The following is a 21,778-nucleotide window of genomic DNA, read 5'->3' on the forward strand; positions in this document are numbered from 1 at the left end:
AACATCTGGGTCTCAATAACTCTTGCTCTTGTCACTAAATGCAATCAAATCTGTACAGCAATGATCTAAAATATTGCAGAAGGTCTTCACAGTAGGGGCAGTTACTCCAACAAAAGTAGGATGAATCATTTTTTAAGGATCGACCAGGTATACAAAGATGTGTGTCCATATAGTGCAATACAATCCAAAGTAGTTTTTCCCACTGAGGGAACAAAAAACCCAATTAAAAAGTGAAAGACTTTTTTAATGCATGTTCATGGAATCAGTCTGAAGAGTAGAGGAAGAACATGTTCAGTCCTTCAATTAGTGCTAGTGGTCAGGTTGACTTCATGGAAAAGCCGGACGGGAATGAGAAGGTTTGCTCTGTGATCCCATTGCAATTTAATGAGCAGATTGTGTACAGTCCTCAGGGAACCGACGGTAACGCTATATCCCCTGCTCAGCATGGACGCCAAAACGTAACACAGCACTGTACTGAAAATTTACAGTTGGCTCAAACCTTTCCTTGGGTTTTAACGATTCAACAACCGTGCTGTCATTACACCTATGGAAAGCGTTTAACAGGTGTCAGACCAAGAATGTTGAAAAGGAAGGGAATTACCAATACCAAGAAGAAGTGAAGTGTTCCAAGAAGTGGAGCAGGTACAGGAGGTGGAGGAAGAAATGAAAAAGGAGGGATGAAGAGAGGAGTAAAAAAAAGGAAAGAAGAAAAAGAAGAAGTGCAACAGTGCCAGCAGCGCGGGGCATGATGAAAAAGTCATGAGCTGAGGCCGAGTCTAGCTTAAGTTACACTCCGGCGCTCCTAAAGTAATGAACGAGGGAATGAGAGGTGCAGGGACGGAGGGATGGAAGAGGAAAGAGCGATACAAGACGCTGGCAAGCTCGACATTGTACTGGCAAAGTTATGCGAAGCTGAGTTCATGGTGGTCCTTGTGGTGTGGGGGATGCTTAACAGTGAGTATTCTTGTGCATTGTGTAACTATATCTTAAGCTAAAACATTATATAGTTAGTTATAATGTTCAGATTTTGGTAAAGCTGTTAAAAGGTCTGTTTAGTCTTTTTGGATACCTCTAGCTTTAATCAATAAATGGACTTGCCAATGGATTAAACCAAGCTATTGGGAACAAGCAAAAATTAAAGGCCTGTACTTGCAATATTCGGGTTATAACTAACACAGTTGTGACTGAATGGAGTTCATTCATTTGTCCCCCTCTTTAGATGATTTGTGCCTAATCACTGGCATAAACACCATCTGACCTTTGAGCTTAGAGGAACTGGTTTAACTTTTGACCTACATTAAAATATCCTGTTTCTGCTAAAGATCCTGGTAAGATTGCACCCATCACATGAGCGAGGAGCTAAAAGTCTCTCTTCGCGTTGCCGATGTAAATTATTCACGACTGGTTGGATTCTGTCACATTCCACCAATCAGGCGAATTAAGGTGACCGATCAGCTACGGTGATATCATAGTGTTCCTGGCGTGCTCCTCCCCTTGGCCTGACACCATCTACCTACCAATCAGATGAATGAACTGAGGTTGTGTGTCCGCCACTAGATGGTAACTGCAGATTTCAATGCACCTTTGCCGGGATCTTATTCTAACAGATTTTCCTCGGTTCCCTTGAAGAGTCCTACTACCATTAGATTGACTTGGATCTTCGTTGGAAACTCATTAATGGCTGTTTGACCTGCAACCACCTATAGAAGCAAGGTACGGAGTTCTACATAAAGATCTAGAGCAGGTGAAGTCTTCCCAGAACAGAACTGAGGAAAAGATCTACAACTAATGAAGACTCCAGAACCAGGTCAGAGTTATAAAGAATGACCCGGCTTGACTCTCCGCTGCGTCGCACCGACAGCCGTCCTACAATGGATTCACACAGCAGAGGTGCCAGCAGAAACCCCAGCAGAAACGCCAGCAGAAGGGGCAGTGTCAGCCAACACCCAGGTAAGCCAGGCAACACCTGTATACCTGTATACATACGTCTACATATGTAGTACTCAGAAACGTCTTTTGTAATTCACTAATTGTAAATCTGTAATCAATAAATGACTGACTTACGTCTGTCTTAGGTCTGTGTCAAGAGAGTAGTGTGCACTGATCCAGAGTGTGTTGCATCCATAATATATATATTATGTAAATTCCCTTTCCTTTATTAGAATCAAGAAAAGAGAGGGATCAATCAAGTACCCGTGCCATTTTCAAAAGAGCCAACCGCTTCCTTTCACGTGATCGAGAACCACAAGATGAAGATACCTCTCCTGTACGATACTATGAGAGAGGACACCCTCTTCCCAGCAACTGCAGCCCTGAACGAAAAGCTACAATACCCTTCAGAAACCCTGACCTGGGACTTCCGTCCTACAGGAGGCGTAATGACACACTTACCAATGAGGCAATGAGTGGCCTCTCTCCACAACGTCACATGACGTATTCGAACTTCAGGCGTGGTGAGAGCCAATCACGTGGGAGTCCTCGTTCAGGCAGTCCAAGGTCAACTAACATCTCGCCACATAGGCAACCGGACACTCGCAGCTCTTCACATCGTAGAGGCTCCACTTCCCAACGTCATGGAACAACATCCCACACGTCATCCAGACATGCCTCTGGGAAGTGCAGTCCATCGAGAAGACGGGATTCTGTCACCTCACGCGTACACTCTCCTTCTCGAAGTTCCACCTCTAACAAATATGCAGAATCCTCAGGCAACTCTCACAAGCGAAGTCCTTCCCAGAGTTCCTATGGACACAGCCTGGATTCTGAGAAGCTGTATCGTAATCTTAAATCAATTGCTAGCTCAGCAGAGTCTGACGATTCGCAACAAGAAAGAAAAAGTTGGTCAAAAAGATCTAAATCTAACATGGGCTCAGACGGGCGCTCTTACCAGAATGGTCAAAGCAGTCGAAACAGTGCCTGTAATAGTCGGAAAAGTGGACGCAACACTGGTTGCAACAGCAGAGACTTTTCACCACCAGGCAGTGACTATGACAACAGGAGCCAGTTTTCACAAAAAGGAAGTAGCCGTGCAAGTGGGTACAACAGCCACCACAGTGGTCGTAGCACAGTCCACAACACAGGTCACAATAGTCGTGATATTTCACCCCCTCAGAGAGATTATGAAAAGAATGGTCACAGCTCCCCCAGAGACAAAAAACAAGGCAGTTACAGATCTGACAAAGGAGGAACCTCATCAAAATCTTCTATGTCAGACAGGCATTCCAGGGCAGATCTGAGTCAATCGCAGGGCTCCTGGCATGGGTCCCCCAATCCTCCCCACAGTACTGACTCTCCTGAGTCGTCTCGAAATATCTCACCTTCAAGGAAGAGTCCAAAACAGGTGTCCTCCAAGACCCAAGCTGCAACAATGGAAACAGATAAGCCAGGCACAGAGAGAAGCAGAAGCACCATACGACGTGGCCTAGAAGCACTGATCTTCTCAGAAAACACAAGGTCTACTAGCCAGCCACCCTTGCCGGAGATGACGATAGAGGACTATGTGCTGATAGCTGACATTCCCAAAGTGAATTTGTATCCGGAGGAAGAGGAAGCAGTCATAGTGAGGAGGAGGCCACAGAGTCGAAGTCCACGGAGAGACAACCAACACAGGTTAGAGGGACATATAGAAGAAACTTTTTATAGAATAGAACTGTTTATGGAACAATTGCCATATGCCAAAAAATGTCCACCACTCTTTCTTATAAGTCTCACATCATGCCATATCTTCCCTCTCTCAGCTATGGGGATGGAAGAGAAGGCCACAGTGATTACGGGGAGCCGGAGGAACGAGGGAGAGGAAGAGAGAGGGGGAGAGACCGCAGAGAGAGAGAGAAGAGACGACATGACAAGGATACAGGAGGGTCATCGGACACCAACAGCACCGTTTCAGGCCATACACAGGTTTCTCAAGTGTAAATTTGTTTTTTGCAATGCCACTTCCAGTGTCTATTAGTCATGAAAGGATCCTATAACCTAAGCATTTATATGCTTTTTTATTTGCCCTTCAAAATTAGTGTGAAGAGTTCTCTTAACTTTTATCTTAAGATGAATTATGAATATTTTTAACATCAGCCTCAATTTAGTCTCAGACTAAAATAGTTCTGAAGCTTAGCCTTCAAAATGAATAGTTTAAAAAAGTGGATTGAAAGTGGAGATTGTTTTTAAATTACTATGTACTAAAATTGTATCAGGCCATAGCTCTTATATTTACAAAGGATGATTGTTATCAAGTTGGCTGTTTTCTTCATTGTCACCTCTAGATAAAAAATGGGCCTTATTTTTCAACCATTGCTTTTTGTCACCAAATCTTTCTATAATTTTCTTTTTTTTTCTTAAGTTTTACAAATTTAAGGACATTATTAATAAGATAATGGTGAATGAGGCCCATTCTTATGAACTTCTTACGTGTTTAATCTAATACTCTTTGTAAGATTCTTTATAAAAAAGCTTTTATGGATCTGGACCCTGATTCTGCAAATCGATACACTTACATTGTTCTTGTATGCATTAATATGTTCTGCATTGCTGTATTAGAAGTTTGCTTGTTTATGTCTTGTTTATATTCATTGTGGTTGTAGAGGCCCAGAGATGAGCACAGAGCTTCTAACAGATGTGAGAGAAATCCATCTGACCAGCCACAGATGCAGGTACTCACCATGAAACACACTAACTCTTAAAATAAAAATGCTACACAAAAGTTCTTGGTGATGCAATAGAAGAACAACTTCTGATTCCAGAGAAAAACATATTTTTAAAATTTAGATAGTTTTAAAGAATAAAAGATGTTGTAAAAATTATCTAACAATAAAACGGTGCTGACCACTTACATAAATTAAAAACGGTATTTATGGAATTAAAATAGTTATTCTATGGCATCTTTCTAAGAACCCTTTGTAGTACTTATATTTTTATGAGTGTTTACTCACACAGGTTGATATTACTACTTTACTAACTATATTCACTACCATGTACTTTCAAATGAGTTGACACAGCAGGTTAAATCACCTAAAATGACTATTTTAGACTATTTTCACACTGTCTTTTAAGTGACCTATATTATAAACCTTTAAACTTACATACATATGCAAAACAGCAACACTCACAACAATATACTGGTTCATCTCAGACAACAACATTATAGGAGAGTAGGTAATTTTGCTACTGGACTTTACCTAATATTGCTGACTGTACAATACTAATTCTACCCAAATTCTATAGATTAAAGGGAATTTGAGAGGTTTCTTCATTTAATGTAGAAATGAATTACGACTATTCTCTGTATAAACCTTTACACACATTACAATTCCCTGCTTATAACAGCATGGCCAGCTCAATCTGTGTTGACCAGTTGACAGTTAACTCTTGACCAGTATAATAGCATGACCAAGCTGGTCGACCAACATGACCACCATGATTATGATCATTTTTTTCTCAACCACTTTGAACAGATCTTAACAAAATAGGTTAACTGACCTTAGAGATAAAGAATACCAAAGCAATGCAGGATAGATACCATATGGGCATTTTAGGTAGTTCTTTGCTATCCTACATTCCTTTACATTACATTAAACTTATTGTAATTACATTACATTAAATGTAATGTACAAAAATGTAGGAGAGCATATGGGCCTTTTAAGTAATTTTAAGCTTTTTAGAGTTTTGTGCATTCATTATTTCTTCAAACCAACAATAGCCAATTTTAGTGTTGTTTTGCCACTCTACCCACCTCTGCAGAAACACATTCACATCCACACAACACAAACCCTAGGTAGGAGGTAGCAACTGGTGTCCAGTTTCTTTCTAGTTCAGCAGCAGGAACTTTCAGCAAGCCAGCAATGCATGCAGCAGCAGCAGCTATGTGCAGATATTTCTCCTGTAGAGAGGTATAAGTTATATATAAACAGAGCTTCTGTTAGCAGGCAGTGGTGGACAAAGCTGGGTGTGCATGACTTAAGTGCACTGAAGACATCGTTTTTAAATGTGATGACTTACTAGCACGCACACGAGCAGACGGAAACTGACTGGATGTCACGTGGACAGCCGGCAGACCGCAGAGAGAGAAGTGTGAGAGATGTCAGGTTTAAGTTGGGGTTGTTTTTGAGAATTCGCAGCGTTTGCTAGCTAAATGCCTATATGTTTTTGACCTGGAGTAGCTGAGGAAAGGCAAGGGGAGGGAGATGCATTGGTGTAAAGTTACCTAAACACTGTAGAACCTCTACGGAAATTGTTTTGAATGTTTTACAACTTTCTACCTCCTTTCATGCTGTCAACCGGCCTCACTCCATCCTACCATGACGGTGAGTTCATGCAATGCTTTTTATTATAAGAACAGGCATCACTAATGCGTGGAATGTGCTCATGTGTGATGGCAGTGTTACACTGTAGAAAAAAAAATTAATTGAATGAACATCAGATGATACAGTTACCTAGGGTAGCTAGCAAGCTAGCTATGTGTCCAAATGTTTGTGGACAACTCTTCTAATAAATGCATTTTGCTTTTGACACCAACCAATAAGATGTGCAAATGCACACACACCTTGCTTAGTCCCTTGTCTAGTAGAGAAGCACTACCAATACTGTTGATCAGATAAACTTGCTGTAGCTACCTACCTGTCTGGTGGTTGGGAATGTCACTGAGATGACACTGAAGATGTCAAATCCTTTCTTAGGCTGTAAAGACAGTTTCTCCAACATAAGCAGGATAAACTCTTAAAAGCATTGATAATACACTAACTACACTAACTAGCTAAACTATAACGTTATGTCCAAATTATAATGAATGCATTCAGCTAACCTACTTTAGCTGACAATAATAAGATATATATAATACACATATAAGACATATACACACTAGTCCCTGTAAAGCAGTACTGCCAATAAAATAATACTTTCTGGAGCAGAAATTCAAACAAATATGAACATTGAATTGTTACCTGTTGATACCATGCCCAATGCCAGGCATGGACTAGAGAGATAGCTAGCTATTAGGGGTGGGCAATATTATACATTATCGTATACAATATATCATGACACAGAAATATCATGATATTAAAAATCCATATCGTGATAATAGGGCTGTTCGGTCTTAAAAGTATTCTATTATTTACTGTGAAGCTTTAGGTGTATTTATTGTATAATTGTTTTAGTTTGCAGTTTATATGCATGCACTAAATATTCTGCAATATTATTTGCTGCATTTTATTATTTTATGCTATATTATTTATTTTGCCACATTATGATTATTCTGTTATACTATTATACTATAATCCTGAAATTATTGAATTATTTTAATTTTCCTATGTCGCCAAGTATATCTATATTTTATCGCAAAAATACCCTGAAATATCGTCATATTATTTTAGAGCCATATTGCCCACCCGTACAAACTATGTTGCTGAATGCAGTCAAATCCTTACAGCAATGGTCCAAAATCTAGTAGAAAGCCTTCCCTGGACTGCAAAGACAGTTATTCCAACAAAAGCATGATTAATTTGTTCATAATACTCATATTTTGAAATAAAGAATATTTTACCTGGTGTCCCAATACGTTTGTCCATAAAGTGTAAGCTATTTTAAGCTAAGTGTAACGACCATTATGGCGCTCATGAAGCAGTTAATTAAGCTAGCCTTAGCTAGCTAACTAACCTAGCTAGCTAATTTGCTAGTAAATGTTTGTGTAACAGTTAGTTTTTCGAGTAATTCAGCTAAATAAGCTAACATTTTTTGTGTCAAAATATCTCCTCTGGTTAGCTTTTTAGTAAACTAGCTTACTAGCTTACTAGTAAATATTTAACGTTACTAAACTAAAACTTTTGGTTTAAAATAGATATTTTTAAGTTTTAAGCACTACAAATGCTTCCAGCGTTTGCATAAAACTAAACGTATTTATCAACTTTATCAAATTCTATTTTCACAATCTCCTCTGGTTAGCTTTTTAGCTAGCCTGCTAGCTAACTAACCTAGCTAACTAGCTAACTTGCCTGTAAATGTTTGTGAGCAATTTAGCTAACTAAAATAATGCTTTTGGGTTAAAATATATATTTTAAGTTTTAAGCACTACAAATGCTTCAAGTGTTTGCATTAAACTAAACGTATTTATCAACTTTATCAAATTCTATTTTCACAATCTCCTCTGGTTAGCTTTTAAGCTAGCCTGCTAGCTAACTAACCTAGCTAACTAGCTAACTTGCTTGTAAATGTTTGTGAGCAATTTAGCTAACTAAGCCAATGCTTTTGGGTTAAAATATATGTTTTTAAGTTTTAACCACTACAAATGCTTCAAGGGTTTGCGTAAAACTGAACTGAGTTAACAACTTTATCAAATTAGCTAATTTGCTAGTAAATGTTTGTGTAGTTTTTCAAGCAATTCATCTAACTAAGCTAACACTTTTGGCTTAAAATATATATTTAAAATTTTTCAAGCACTACCTTCCAAGGGTTTGCATAAAACTGACCTTAAAAACTCTCTGTAAAAACGTTCTATTTTCACAATATCCTCAGGTTAGCTTTTGAGCTAGTTAGCTTAGCTATCTATGTTAGTTCAGGTGTACACCTTCATATCTCTGCCAAATTAACTACCTATACTTAGATTTTCATATGAGAGATAACTAACTTTCACAGATTAAAAAACGATATAAAATTATGTATATACTGAAAAAGAGGGGGTTAAGACGGAAATCTTTAACATATTTCGCATTTAAGACGCTAGCAAGTTAGCTAACAAACGTAGCTAGCTAAGTTAATCAAAGATAGCCATTAGCAAGCTAGCTAACCGTATCTAGTGGTGACCGTTGATGGATAATGTAAAAGATGTTGACAACATTAATTGAAAATATAGTAATAATAAGATTGATTTAACTAGGGAAAACGTTTGGTTAATATATTTAAACATTTTAAGTGAATCAGCACTGTTTTAAAGGACTATCATGAAAAAAAAAAATTGTCCGCTATTTCTGAATAGAATAAGAATTTACAAAAAGTTATACTTTAAAAGAAGTTTAAAGTAAATATTGTTAAAGTTTTCAAACATTTTATTGTTCAGAAATGTCCCATTTTTGCTGCACTGATTCTCTGATATAAGGAGAACCAGCTCATTTAACTGCATTTCTCCACCTTTGTAGCCTGCCACCATTTAGCTTCACCCATTCATACTGCAGTTTTTAAGAGAGTTTCAGGCTTTCTAGAAGTTCTAGTGCCAATCAGCCAATCATGAAAGAGCTCATTTACATTCCATCTGTGTCCAACAGTCATATGGTGAATATGGCTGTCTTGTTTTGTTCATATCAGTTTTAAACACACATTACCAAATGGCCTGTTTGATTTTAAGCGATAAAAAGGAAAAGCATGTAAAAAATAATTTAGCGTGTTTTTAGAGAACAAAGACACACTATTTTTGTTAACTGGACTTCAAGGGAAAATATAAATTACAAGAAAAATGTTGGAATTTGCCCCCTGGTCATGTGCATTCTTACAGTATGTCTTGTGTAGAGGATTAGGATTCTGACTCTACTGCTACTACTTTTCATCTCTTACTTCTGGACTTGAAAGTTTGGCTCACTCTAACATAACTTGTTTAATTATCTTTCTTTTAAGCTTGACCTGCTGGACTTTAAAAAGGGATGGATGTTCTTATTGGATGACACTGCAGAGGTAAGTCAAGAATTCTTTACAATTCTTCAAAATATAGTGTGTAAAATGCTGGTCTGTTCATTTACTTTACAGGATAAACCTTTATAACCTTTATAAATCTTTAATACACTTGATTTTTGAAAGGAGCAATAAAAGAGCAACTGTCCCAGTATTTTATTCATGTATTTTATGGGGCAATTTCTCAGATAGGGATTAAGGCTACTCCTAAACTATATTAAATAACATAATCTATATAAATGCTGTATAGTCCAAGACTAGGCTTACCCACTGTCTGAAAACCTGCCCCTATATGTTCGCATTTATTGTGTCTGAATTATACATAAACTTTCCGTGTATTGTTTCTACAGTGGAGGAAGTATTGGTTTGTGCTCGACTCCTCTGGACTGAAATACTACACTGACCCTGGAGCTGAGGAGGTGAGCCATATCTGTCATCATCAGTAACACCACCAGTTAGAGGAACACAACTGAGGTTTTGTCCAGCAGATGGTATTGTAGCACTGATCCCGCTAATCTGCTTTATTGTGCGTTGAAAGTGAATGTGGGGCAAGAGGGCATTTTCTGGACAGCAAATGTTGTATGTCCAAAAGTTTGTCACCTGCTAAATCAGTACTTCTTCTGAATTTAAAACAAACTTTTTGAAACTTTTGAAACGAACTCCAAAGCATCTCAGAAGTATTCGATGGAGCACCATCATTTTAGAGTACACAGTTCCACTGCTCCACATATCACTGCTGAGGGACTTTATACCCCTTTATACCCCTCTATCTATTGGATATCAATGGCAATAGGGGTCCTTTTACCCATAGGCCTGCTCTCAAAAGCAGCCAAACCACTGTATCAGTGATGGGTGCACATTAAAGCAATTGTATACAACCATTAAAAAAGGTGTCTGGGTACTATTGGTACTACTATCTGGCCCAAGAAAAAGTCGCCACCTGGATTTAAGTAAGTAAATGATGTGGGGTTGACGCTGCAGTTGGTCTGCAGGTTTAGGTTCAGCAACAGTATGTTCTGAAAGAATGAGGTCAGCTGACTACCTGAATATACTGAATATAGACCAGGTTATTCCATCAATGGATTTTTTTTCCACGATGGCACGGCCATATTCCAAGATGAAAATATCAGGATTCATGGGGCTGGAATTGTGAAAGAGTGATTCAAGGAGCATAAGATCATCATTTTCACACATGGATTGTTGGACAGAGTCCAGACCTTAACCTCATTGAGAATCTTTGGGATGGGAATTAATTAACCAGTTACAAGTAAAACATATTTGTGTATTTATGTAAATGTTTTATTGCTTTTTATTGTTAAAACAGTGTATTATTCTGTTAGTAATGCCATATTTTCTGGATGAAATATTTTGAAAATAATATTTATTTTATCACCCAAACCTACAATAGTCATAATGCTAAATAATGTGTTGTATTGTATACAGACAGACCAGTATTATGCCATATTGCATTTTTGTTTTTGTGTGTAACAGGGCAACGAGCCAGATGGAGAGATTGATGTTCGACGCTGTGTGAGAGTTGTGGAGTTTGATGCTGATAAGAACTATGGTCTTCAGTTACACGTAAGATTTATATTTTTACTTCCCACACTTTCAGAGAAAGCCTAATGACTTCTAGGAACTTTTATGAGTGAGGAATATTGTATAAAAAATGTTATAGGTAGAGATTTTAATATCTGTGTCTGTATTAAAAGACACAAAGTGCTATCATAGGTGTGTAGTCTCTAATGGTGCATCTGAACATGTAAAGTTAAGTAGTAAAAGTAAGTGATTTTACTGGTGTTTTACTCTTAAATTTAAGTAAATCTAAATAAAATCAAACTGTACACCATGTTCTGAACATCTCCTTTTTCCGTATCCAGACGCAAGACGGAGAAGTAACCTTATCAGCCATGACTTCACGCATCAGGAGGAACTGGATCGACATTCTGCAGAGACGCATCAGACACCCTAACTCACAGTACGAAACACCTTCCTGTTTCCTGAAATCTGTAAAAATAGACAGAAAGGTTATCTTTCACCACTTAAAGTCCAAGGGTTTGTTAGTACTTACTTCAGTTCTGCAGTCCCATAACTAGATAAAAAGCAGATTTATCACTGATTTATTGCTGTTTATCACACTTAGCAGCTGAAAAGCTGGTGATCCATTTTGCCATTTTGCTTATTAACCAGGTCTTGCTGGTTTTGCTGATTGACCTATACTATATATTTATTCTAAAATCAGAGTGGGCTTGTAGGTCCTGTGGCCTTTTTTTGGCTGTACATGCTTTTGCCTTTAACCAGAACAGCCATGGTGCTGCTAGTGGTGCTGATACAAGAGCTACTGCAAACATAGAGATATCAGAATGTTAAACTCAGTCTTTATCTGCTCATCCATGCATCGTTAAGCTGAGGAAACGTAAAATTAGACCCACAGATTAAAAAAAGAACATGACAGCATTATTGCTAAAATAACCAGATTTGTCCGCTCTGAAAAGTGACCGCACCAAAAACATTTTAAGCATGTTTTGTGCAATTACACCAAATTTTGCAACCTCACCAAAAACATGTGGACTGTCACTTTACAATCTAAATGCAATACCTTATTACTAGCAATGTAATTGTGTAGTAACAGCAATCTTGTATTGTATTACAATAATCTTTATACTCTTAATTTCTTAATTTCTCCTAAAGATCTAATGGTCCATATTTTAGTTCCTCAGTCCTATAACTAGTCATTTTAAATGGTAGTTTTTTAAGCAAATGACATTAAAACCAAAGTATGGTGACATGGATAAAATTAAGGACATTAGTTCCAATGTGGCCCTTTGAAGGATGGCATCTACAGTACATAGGTCTATTAGACATTGAATGAACAGCCAGTTCTCAAAGCTGATATGTTGGAAGCAGAACAAATTGCTTAACTTTGTCAATTTGTCGACTCCAAATGTTTGTTGCCGACTAATTGTCAATTAGTAGCTCTAGAAAAATTAATGGGGACAAAAACACGGCCTGTGTCTCCAAAAGTGCCCAATCACAACAGATTTCACATTTACTCACTAAATATTAGAACCTTCTACATTCAAAGGACAATATTCTAGAGTTTTGAATCCCTCAATTAGCTGTTTCTATCGTTTTGAACCAATAGTGAAAGCTATGAACAGGGGCCATACCCACAGAAAGCAGAGAGCATAGCTGAAATAATCGCTGACTAATCGATTAATCGGAAAAATAATCGTCAGATTAGTCGACTACTAAAATAATCATTAGTTGCAGCCCTGACTGAAACCTCTTCCAGGAACCGGGAGGGCAGTGGCAGCGATAAGGAGCCTCCAAATCATCACGATTCCAGGTCAAATATCGCCAGCCCAATAGATGATGAGCCAGACATGATGTCATCGCCATTAACCAATCAGCGCGAGGCCGGAGTGGGACGAGACAGGGAGCAGGAACGGCGCCTGGAGGACAGGACTAGGTGGTTCCAGGAAGGAATTTTGGAAACTGAGGGCGAGAGCCCGTGGGACAAAGTGCAGCTGAAGAAGGGTACGGTGGCCTCGGTGGTTCATATGATGCCGCAGATCTCAGAGACCCTGGAAGGGGTAGACATAGAGAAGAAGTGGGAGGACTTTGAGAAGATTCCTTTCGGAGAGGTGCAGTTGTTGCCTCCGGGTGGCTCCAGTAGCAGCAACCAGGCTCCAGTGGCAACCAATGAGGCGCTTCAGAGAGAGGTAGAAGATCAAAGCTTATTATACAGGGGTTGGACAATGAAACTGAAACACCTGTCATCATTTTAGTGTGGGAGGTTTCATGGCTAAATTGGAGCAGCCTGGTGTTTAATCTTCATTAATTGCACATTGCACCAGTAAGAGCAGAGTGTGAAGGTTCAATTAGCAGGGTAAGAGCACAGTTCTGCTCAAAATATTGCAATGCACACAACATTATGGGTGACATACCAGAGTTCAAAAGAGGACAAATTGTTGGTGCACGTCTTGCTGGCGCATCTGTGACCAAGACAGCAAGTCTTTGTGATGCATCAAGAACCACGGTATCCAGGGTAATGCCAGCATACCACCAAGAAGAACCAACCACATCCAACAGGATTAACTGTGGACGCTGTAAGAGGAAGCACCTCAACTCTCCTGTTTCCACCAGAACTGTCCGTCACCACAATAAATTATTGTGCTCTACCAGGTGTTTCAGTTTCATTGTCCAACCCCTGTATGTATCAGCCAATATACAGCCTTTTTCTGTACTATATTTTGGACCTATTTGTTTCCCTCAGGTTCTGACTCTGAGGCAGCAGATCGAGGCCCTGCGCAAAGGCCGAATTGAATCCAGTGCTGGCGTCTCCTGCGGCCCGGACGCCCCCTGTGCCTCCTGGCTGGAGCAGATCATGAGGGAGCACAGGGAGAAACTGCAGGAGATAGAGAGAGATCATGAAAGAGAGAGGAGAGAGATGGAGAGGGAGAAAGAGCAGCTGCTGAAGGAGGAGGCGGAGACCGCTGCACAAGGTGAATATCGTCCATTAAAGGAGAATTCTGGTGTAAAATGTAAAATGTAAAATTTGTTGTAGTAAAACATGATAAAAAAAGTACTTACCTTTGTTGAATAGCACACCTCCATTCTCCCACAGCTTTCTGAGATCCAGAAATGTTCTGCTTTTTGACCAGCACTCTTTACAACGAACCCTTCTGGGCATATTTGGCCCTGATAAACCACTTTTTACACCGTAATCCAGGCTCAAAGTAGCTCCACACCTTATTGGTAGAATCTGGAGAGCCCTGACATTTAAAATAAGGCATTAATAACTTAAAAAGTGCACAAGAAGCTTATTAAAAACCACTGTTTACAACCCATAGCGCCAGGTTATCACAGAGAGTCGCCATCACTGTTTTGATCATGGGCATAGACATATATATACATAGACTCCGCGTAGCCTACCTCCTGGTGTAGCCGCCAGCACCCAGTGCATTTATTTACACTGAGGAAGTTGTTTAATAGATAATATGCTATAATAATCACAACTCCAACCCAATTTTCACACAGTTTAGTTTGTTATAAATAGCTGAGATGAAGTAATGATTCAGGACTCTGTCAAACATTGCAAATATGTGCTTTTATGCTGAAATACTCTGTATTATGCTCTTTAATAAAGACAGACATGTATGTAAACAGTGTTTTTAATAAGCTTCTTGTGCACTTTTAAAATTATTAATGCCTCATTTTAAATGTCAGAGATCTCCAGAGATTCTACCAATGAGGAGTAAAGCAACTTTGAGCCTGGATAACGGTGTGAAAGCGATTTATCAGGTCAAAATATGCCCTGAAAGAGGTGTGCTATTCAACAAATGTTAGTTTTTTTTCATCATATTTTACTACACCAAAAGTCCATTTTACACCGAAGTTCTCCTTTAACCATGCTGATAACAACTGGATCAGGCTTTAAATAAACGTTAAAAAACCCAAGGATTGGAATCTGTATTTATATGGATAAATAGTCCTTAATTATAACAGTTTTCTCGTCACTGACTCTTACTATATGCATATTAAATTGCGTTTCACTTGGTATTTAAAATTTAATGCTTCTACAACAGAGAATACAACATGTTGTACTTTAAATCTGTAACAGTAGAAAAAAAAAACGTTTTTTTTTTTTTTTAATAGAAGTCAAATTATGCCAAGTAATTCTGGAGCATTTCTGTTGGTCTATTCATTACAAAATTCTGAGACAATATAAAGAACAACTGCCAAAACTGCCAATTCACATCATGTCCAAAAATATAAAATGACAAAAAATAAGATACTAGGTCTCTCTTTGCTTTCAGCCATGGAGATTTTGAGGAAGACCCATCTGGAAGAACTGGAGAGAATAAGGGGAGGAGAGCAACCCAACTGCACACAACTACTGTGAGTGAAGAAGCTCAAATAATTAATTTAATATTTATCAACTAGCTAAACATTTACTTTAATTTAGATTCTTCATTTATGATGTAGCCATTTACATGAATATGCTATGTATTAATACTGTAGAGTACCAGTCAAAAGTTTGGACACATTTTAAATTCAGTGGTTTTTCATTATTTTAAAATATTCTGCATTGTAGATTAATGCTAGATGCTAGAGTCATCCAAACTAGAAAGAAAAACATATGGAATTATTCATTCTACAACAATGTGTTAAACAAACCAGAATTTGTTTTATAATTTAGATTCTTCAAAGTAGCACATCTTGTATAGATTACAGTTTTGCACAACTTTGCTGGATCCAGAGGTAGAGTCACCTGGAATTCAGGCTTTCAGTTAACAGCTGTGCTGAACTCATCAAGAGTTAATTACTGGAATTTCTTGTCTCTTAATGTGTTTGAGAGCATCAGTTGTAAAGTAGTGAAGAGGTAGAGTTACAGGTATACAGTGAATAGTGAATATTTGAGTAATGTTCTAATCCAGATTATGAGAAGCAACAACTACTCAACTAAGTAAAAAAAATACTTTAAGAAATGAAGTTCAGTCAATCTGAAAATAAAAATTTAAAGAACTCTGAAAGTATACTTAAATGCGGTCACCACAAAGATCACCAACATTATGATGAAACTGGCACTCATCAGGACCGCCCGAGAAAGGGAAGAGCAAGAGTTTCCTCTGATGTACAGGATAATTTAATCAGAGTTTTTCATTTGTTTAACACTTTTAAGTTACTACAAATATTTTTTACAAATTGTCCAGCAGAGCCTTAAATAGACCCTTAAAATCACACTCAGTTGAATGAAAGGTATTCATTCGTAAAGAGAGGGTAAGTATTGAGTGAACAGAGGGTCGGAGGAGGGTAGGATGCCAGTCAGGGGTAAAAGCGGCAGTTTGTCATTGAAAGTTGTTCTGCATGAGCAGAGAATTGATTTTCAATGGCTTCATTCACACAATCAGCAAATCAATGAACTCAATAAAGAGTACATCTGTCCGTAGTCAATGAATAAGCCATAATGGGTGTGTCTGATCGGTGTGTGTGCATGTGTGTGGGTGTGTGTGTGTGTTAAGAAATGTTTTTTTTAAAGGAGAACTCTGGTGTAAAATGGACTTTTGCTGTAGTAAAACATGATAAAAAGTTCTTATCTTTGATGAATAGCTCACCTCCGTTCTCCCACAGCGTTCAGAGATCCAGAAATTTTAACAGTTTGTCCAAAAACCCTTCAGACTGGGTGATACGGGGCATAATTTACCCTGATAAATCACTTTTTACACCGTTATCCAGCTCAAAGTAGCTCAACGCCTCGTAGCTAGAATCCGGAGAGCCCTGACATTTAAAACGAGGCATTAATAACTAAAAAGTGCTTAAAAAGAAGCTTATTAAAAAACACTGTTTACATCCCATAATGCTAACCTCAGCTCTGAGCGCCGCCATCGCTGTACTGACAATGACATACACATATATATACATAGACTCCGCATAGCTTGCCTCCTGGCGCCCGCTGCTACTCTATGCGTAGTCTATGTATATGAAGTCTATGTTATAATCAGTTTAAAAATGCGTCACACAGAGCTGAAACTAGCGTTTTTTAATAAGCTTCTTGTGCACTCTTAAAGTTATTATCCAGTAAAAGAGCAGCGACTCGGTTCTGATACATCAGCTCACAGATGCAGCCTTGTGCTGATCGACATCACCCTAGGAGTGATGAGAGGAAAGAGCACCATCTACTCTACCCACCCAGAGAGAAAGAGCAAGGCCAATTGTGCTCTCTCAGGCCTTAGGCAGCTGATGGCAAGCTGCATAACTGGGATTCGAACCAGCAATCCCCTGGTATAAGAGATTTAGAAGAACTGCTTTAAGTTGAAATGTGTGTGTGTGTGTGTGTGTTTCAGGCCGGAGTCTCAGTCTCTGCAGCAGGAGTTGGACGGTCTCTCAGAGCGTTACTCTCAGCGCTGTGTGGAGCTGAACCGAGTGCAGCACACAGCCGGACACAAACACACTCTGATCCAGGAGAAAGAGAGGGAGGTGGAGCGGCTCCAGAGAGAGAACCAGGTACACCCAGGAGAACCGTTCTCACCTCTCTATGATATATATAGTCAGTGATGATCAATAATATTAGATTTTACTGAAATCATAGATTCCCCCAGAAAATACAGTCAAATACCCAACTGTACCTGAAGAAGATGTTCGGTCCCTTCATTTCCAAATGAAATGTAAAATTTACTGATGATCAGTGATGGTTTGGAGAGAAATGTCATCTGCTGGTGTTGATCCACTGTGTTTTATCATCAAGTCTAAAGTCAGTGCAGTTTTGTTTTCCCACAAAATCTTACAGCACTTCATGCTTCTTTCCTCTGCTACTGACAACTTATGGAGATTTCATTTTCCAGCAGGACTTGGCACACTGCCCACATACTTCCAAAAGTACCAGTTGGTCTTATTATACAATATTCTAATTTTCTGAGACACTGATTTTTTTTTTATTGGCTGTAAGCTTCATAATAATCAACAATAAAATGAATAAACACACATCACATTCAGAACTTAATTACTGAAATAAAGTAACTTTTTAATGATATTCCATTTTTTTTGTAATGCACTAGTATATCCTAGTAAAAAAGTAGATTAAAGTATTCTAAGAATTATTATGCTATAGTGCACTATAGTGTTCTTGTAGCCACTTTATTATTAATCAGTATATTTAAAGAGTGCTAAAATTGAACAACTTTTTTTAATACTTATAATATTTTAATTACAGTGTAAAAATAGTTCAAAAGTCTTACTTAAATTGTGCAAAGTGTTCTTACCTGTACTAAAATAGAACTCTTTTAAATATACTTAAGTAACATTTAAACATAATTAATGTATGTATCCATATTTTAAATATGCTTACAGTAAAATTAAAATACATTTAATGAGTATTAAATATGCTTCTTCATTGGGTATAAATATATATTTTAATATACTTTACTACAATTTTTAGTGTGTTACAAAATTACCTTAAAACTTAGAAATTTGGTAATTGAATTTACTTTCTAATAAGTTACATGATACATTGTACTTTAAGTGAACTACTGTAACGGCTGTTTTTAACACACTTTGCTAAAAATGTACAAAAGTATATTTGGAAATAAGTATTTTAGAAGTATATTGAATTACATTAAACTAAAAGTGCACTTCATAGTAGTCTATTTTTTTAAATACACTATATTGTACTTTTTAAAAAATATGACTATATTTTTTAAACAAATAATATGAATATTAATATTAATATATTTTAAGTAAGTACATAAATCTGTTTAACATAAATCTGTCTGTATATTTACAGCATACTTAGACATTTCTCAATATGTTTTAGGTACAATTAAGTATTATATTTTTACCAAGGTAAATTATGCTATAGTGCACTAATTATTAATCAGTATATTTTAAAGAGTGCTTAAAAAGGAGCAACTTTTTTGTGCTTATTATACTTCAATTGTATAAAAATAGTACAAAAGTCTTACTTAAAGTGTGCTAAGTGGACTTAACTGTAATAAAATATTAATCATTATTAATATGATTAAATATGCATTTTTATAGGGTTACAAAAATGCAATAAAATAAAATAACAGACATGCCTAAATGGTTAAGCTCCATCAGCCCAACCACAACATCCTGTTTCACTGTTAACTGTCGGGGCCAGTGTAAAAACAGCAGCCCATATCAGACACGCTGCTGTCTGTCAGTTTTAACCCTGTTTCCTCTTCGTGTTTAAATAGGAGCTGCGGGCACGTCTGACCGAGGAGATGAGCCTCATGCGCTCCTTCATCACAGGTCAGAGGTCAGGGGTCGTACCTGTGGGCAGTTATGAGCGCAGCACCTCAGAACTGGAGGTAAGAGGTCAGCAACCCTGTACTATTCATTTCTAATACAGTTACACTATCATGTATTACCTGCACGTGTCCACAAGATGTCACTCATGTTGCACAGCTACATACTATACCCATAAGCCACAACATTAAAACCTGATTTAATTGGGATGAGCTGCAACTATTGTTCAGCACCTCCAGGAACTCCTTCCTTCAAGATGCTGAGAAAAAAAAAACTATTCCAGGTGACTCTCCCTCATGAAGACACTGAGATTAAAATTAAACCAAGAGTCTGCAGATCTGTCCTCAAAGATAAATCTAAAGTATAAAACATATTCTGTCTTTTTTTAACACTTTTTACTGTTTGCAGAATAATTCAGTATGTTTCTGTATAGATTTAATATAGACTTAAATATTCAATTTGCAATGTATTTGACTCACTTCTGTTATATATTAATTTAACTCAAATTAATACTTTGTTCGCATTTTTATAATTTTATTCCGTCAGTTGTTCTTTTCTGTTCATTGTGCCAGAAGTCTCTGATGAATGAAGAAGTAGAAGTGCTAAAAAATGACTTGGAATTAAATATGCTTTTCTTTCCACTGAGATTAAAATACCAAGAATCTGAAGATAAATGTGCTGCTTAGAAGAATCTAAAGCATAAAACAGATTCTGGTTTATTTAACACGTTTTGTTTGCAGAATAATTATGCTTCCTGTTCCTGTAGAGCTTTAATATAGTCTTCAATATTAAATTTACAATGTAAAAAAAATCATAAAAAGAAATAAAACACATTGAACAAGAAGAGGTGTGTACAAAGGTGCGACTGTTACTGTATATATATATATATATATATATATAAATTATGAGGTGCTGCCATCTAGTGGTCAAAACCAGCAAATGTTGGAATTATGGATTAAGTCCTGCCTTTCCCAGTACTTTGTCTTTCTGTTTTTTCTAGTTCATTTAACACCTGTGTGTGTGTGTGTGTGTGTGTGTGTTTGTGTGTGTGTGTGTGTTGCAGATGCTACTGCGGGTGAAGGAGAATGAAATAGAGCACTTACAAAAGGAAATCAACTGTCTCAGGAATGAAGTACAGTCTCTAGCTAAGGTAACTGCAGAACGTTTTTTTATTATTTCCATCTTTAAAAAAAAGGAAATTCCCTTTTAATTACATTATCTACACTACACTACGTCCACATATGCAAAGTCCATGCACATGCCAAAAGTCATGGTATAGCAGTATGTAAATTGATCATGAATTGGGGCCTCAGGGGACACCTCGGGAACGTCCACAGCTGTATATATAAATCGTGAGGTGTTATCTTGTAAGTGAGGATACAATACTAGTTTCTATAGCGTGACGTTTGGCATGTCCTTGTATTTTAAATATTGGATCAGGAAAATTTTGTGTATTACTGCGATTATACCACAGTTCCATTATCGCTGTTTATTGAAAGATTTTGAGATTTTTAGAGGAGGAGAAAATAGGATCAGTTTAGTCCGCCAGTTTAAATAGTTCCATTGCTGCTCTGTTTGTAGCTGCATTTGTGCTGTTTGGTTTGTAAGCGCTGCATCATTGCTAGGTTACCTGTATGTGGCGGAGTAATGCATGGAGAGCTTCGCTTACAGTGCATTACCAGCTGATAATGGTACTCATAGAATGCCTCTTAGCCAATCACATCACATTGCAGGGTCGGAACTAACTGTGGTATAATAAGCTATTTCAAGCTTATTTTATTCTGACAAGACAATTAACAGACTGATTTTCTTCCTCTGTGTGTGTGTGTGTGTGTGTAGGATCAGCATGAGCTGAGTGAGCGCTATAAGGCCGTATATGTGGAGCTGTGTGGAGTAAAGGGGCTCAGTGAGAGAGAGACCACCACTCTAAAAGAACATCTCAGACTGGCCAACGCTGCCCTGGAGGAGAAGGAGCATCATAATGGAAATGACACAAACCAATAAGAGCTTGAATAGACCGATGGAGCTCTAATATAGAGACGTATTGAATGCACATGGTTCACCTGTGTACAGAATTATTATTTTTAATTTTATTAGTAATTAATGTGTCATTTACTGAGGTGGAAATGATGTACATGTCTGAATCAAGTCAATATGTCAATTGTTTAGAGAGCAAGGGGTGCTGATTTGTTTAATGAAGGAGGAACCCTAAAGGATGTTGGACATTTATGCTTCAATGTTTTATGAGAATATTTAACATGAGAAATTAAAAATAAATTATTAAAAAAAAAATCTTCTATGAGAAACTTGTGCATACAGTACTTTAAGGGCCTTTTTACACAATACGTTTGTTATATTGTGT

General features: G+C 37.6%; 1 protein-coding gene across 2 annotated transcripts; it reads left to right on the forward strand.

Annotated features, from left to right (window-relative positions):
- The first annotated feature begins 631 nt into the window (after positions 1–631).
- triobpa (TRIO and F-actin binding protein a) lies at positions 632–21,725 on the forward strand. 2 transcript variants are annotated; one of them, XR_002650566.2, is made up of 15 exons: positions 632–1,950; positions 2,163–3,609; positions 3,738–3,900; positions 4,578–4,646; positions 9,592–9,648; positions 9,996–10,064; positions 11,137–11,226; positions 11,526–11,623; positions 12,941–13,370; positions 13,925–14,153; positions 15,468–15,549; positions 17,496–17,655; positions 19,365–19,485; positions 20,480–20,566; positions 21,256–21,390. XR_002650566.2 is itself a non-coding variant. In XM_022674525.2 (15 exons), exons 1-15 carry the CDS (start codon positions 1,824–1,826, stop codon positions 21,418–21,420), a joined length of 3,387 nt encoding a protein of 1,128 aa, XP_022530246.2. In that variant the 5' UTR covers positions 634–1,823; the 3' UTR covers positions 21,421–21,725. The 2 variants fall into 2 exon arrangements, 1 of the variants encoding a protein (XP_022530246.2); XM_022674525.2 differs by having other exon boundaries at positions 634–1,950; positions 19,365–19,478; positions 21,256–21,725.
- Positions 21,726–21,778: the final 53 nt, after the last annotated feature.

This window comes from Astyanax mexicanus, chromosome 21 (assembly GCF_023375975.1).
Source record: "Astyanax mexicanus isolate ESR-SI-001 chromosome 21, AstMex3_surface, whole genome shotgun sequence".
NCBI lineage: Eukaryota > Metazoa > Chordata > Actinopteri > Characiformes > Acestrorhamphidae > Astyanax > Astyanax mexicanus.

Excerpts from the sequence above, each read along its gene's own strand:
- triobpa (XM_022674525.2), top strand. The coding sequence starts at position 1,824 with ATGACCCGGCTTGACTCTCCGCTGCGTCGCACCGACAGCCGTCCTACA. Across the intron at positions 15,550-17,495 it reads CCCAACTGCACACAACTACT|GCCGGAGTCTCAGTCTCTGC; the intron begins GTGAGTGAAGAA and ends TGTGTGTTTCAG. Across the intron at positions 20,567-21,255 it reads AAGTACAGTCTCTAGCTAAG|GATCAGCATGAGCTGAGTGA; the intron begins GTAACTGCAGAA and ends GTGTGTGTGTAG.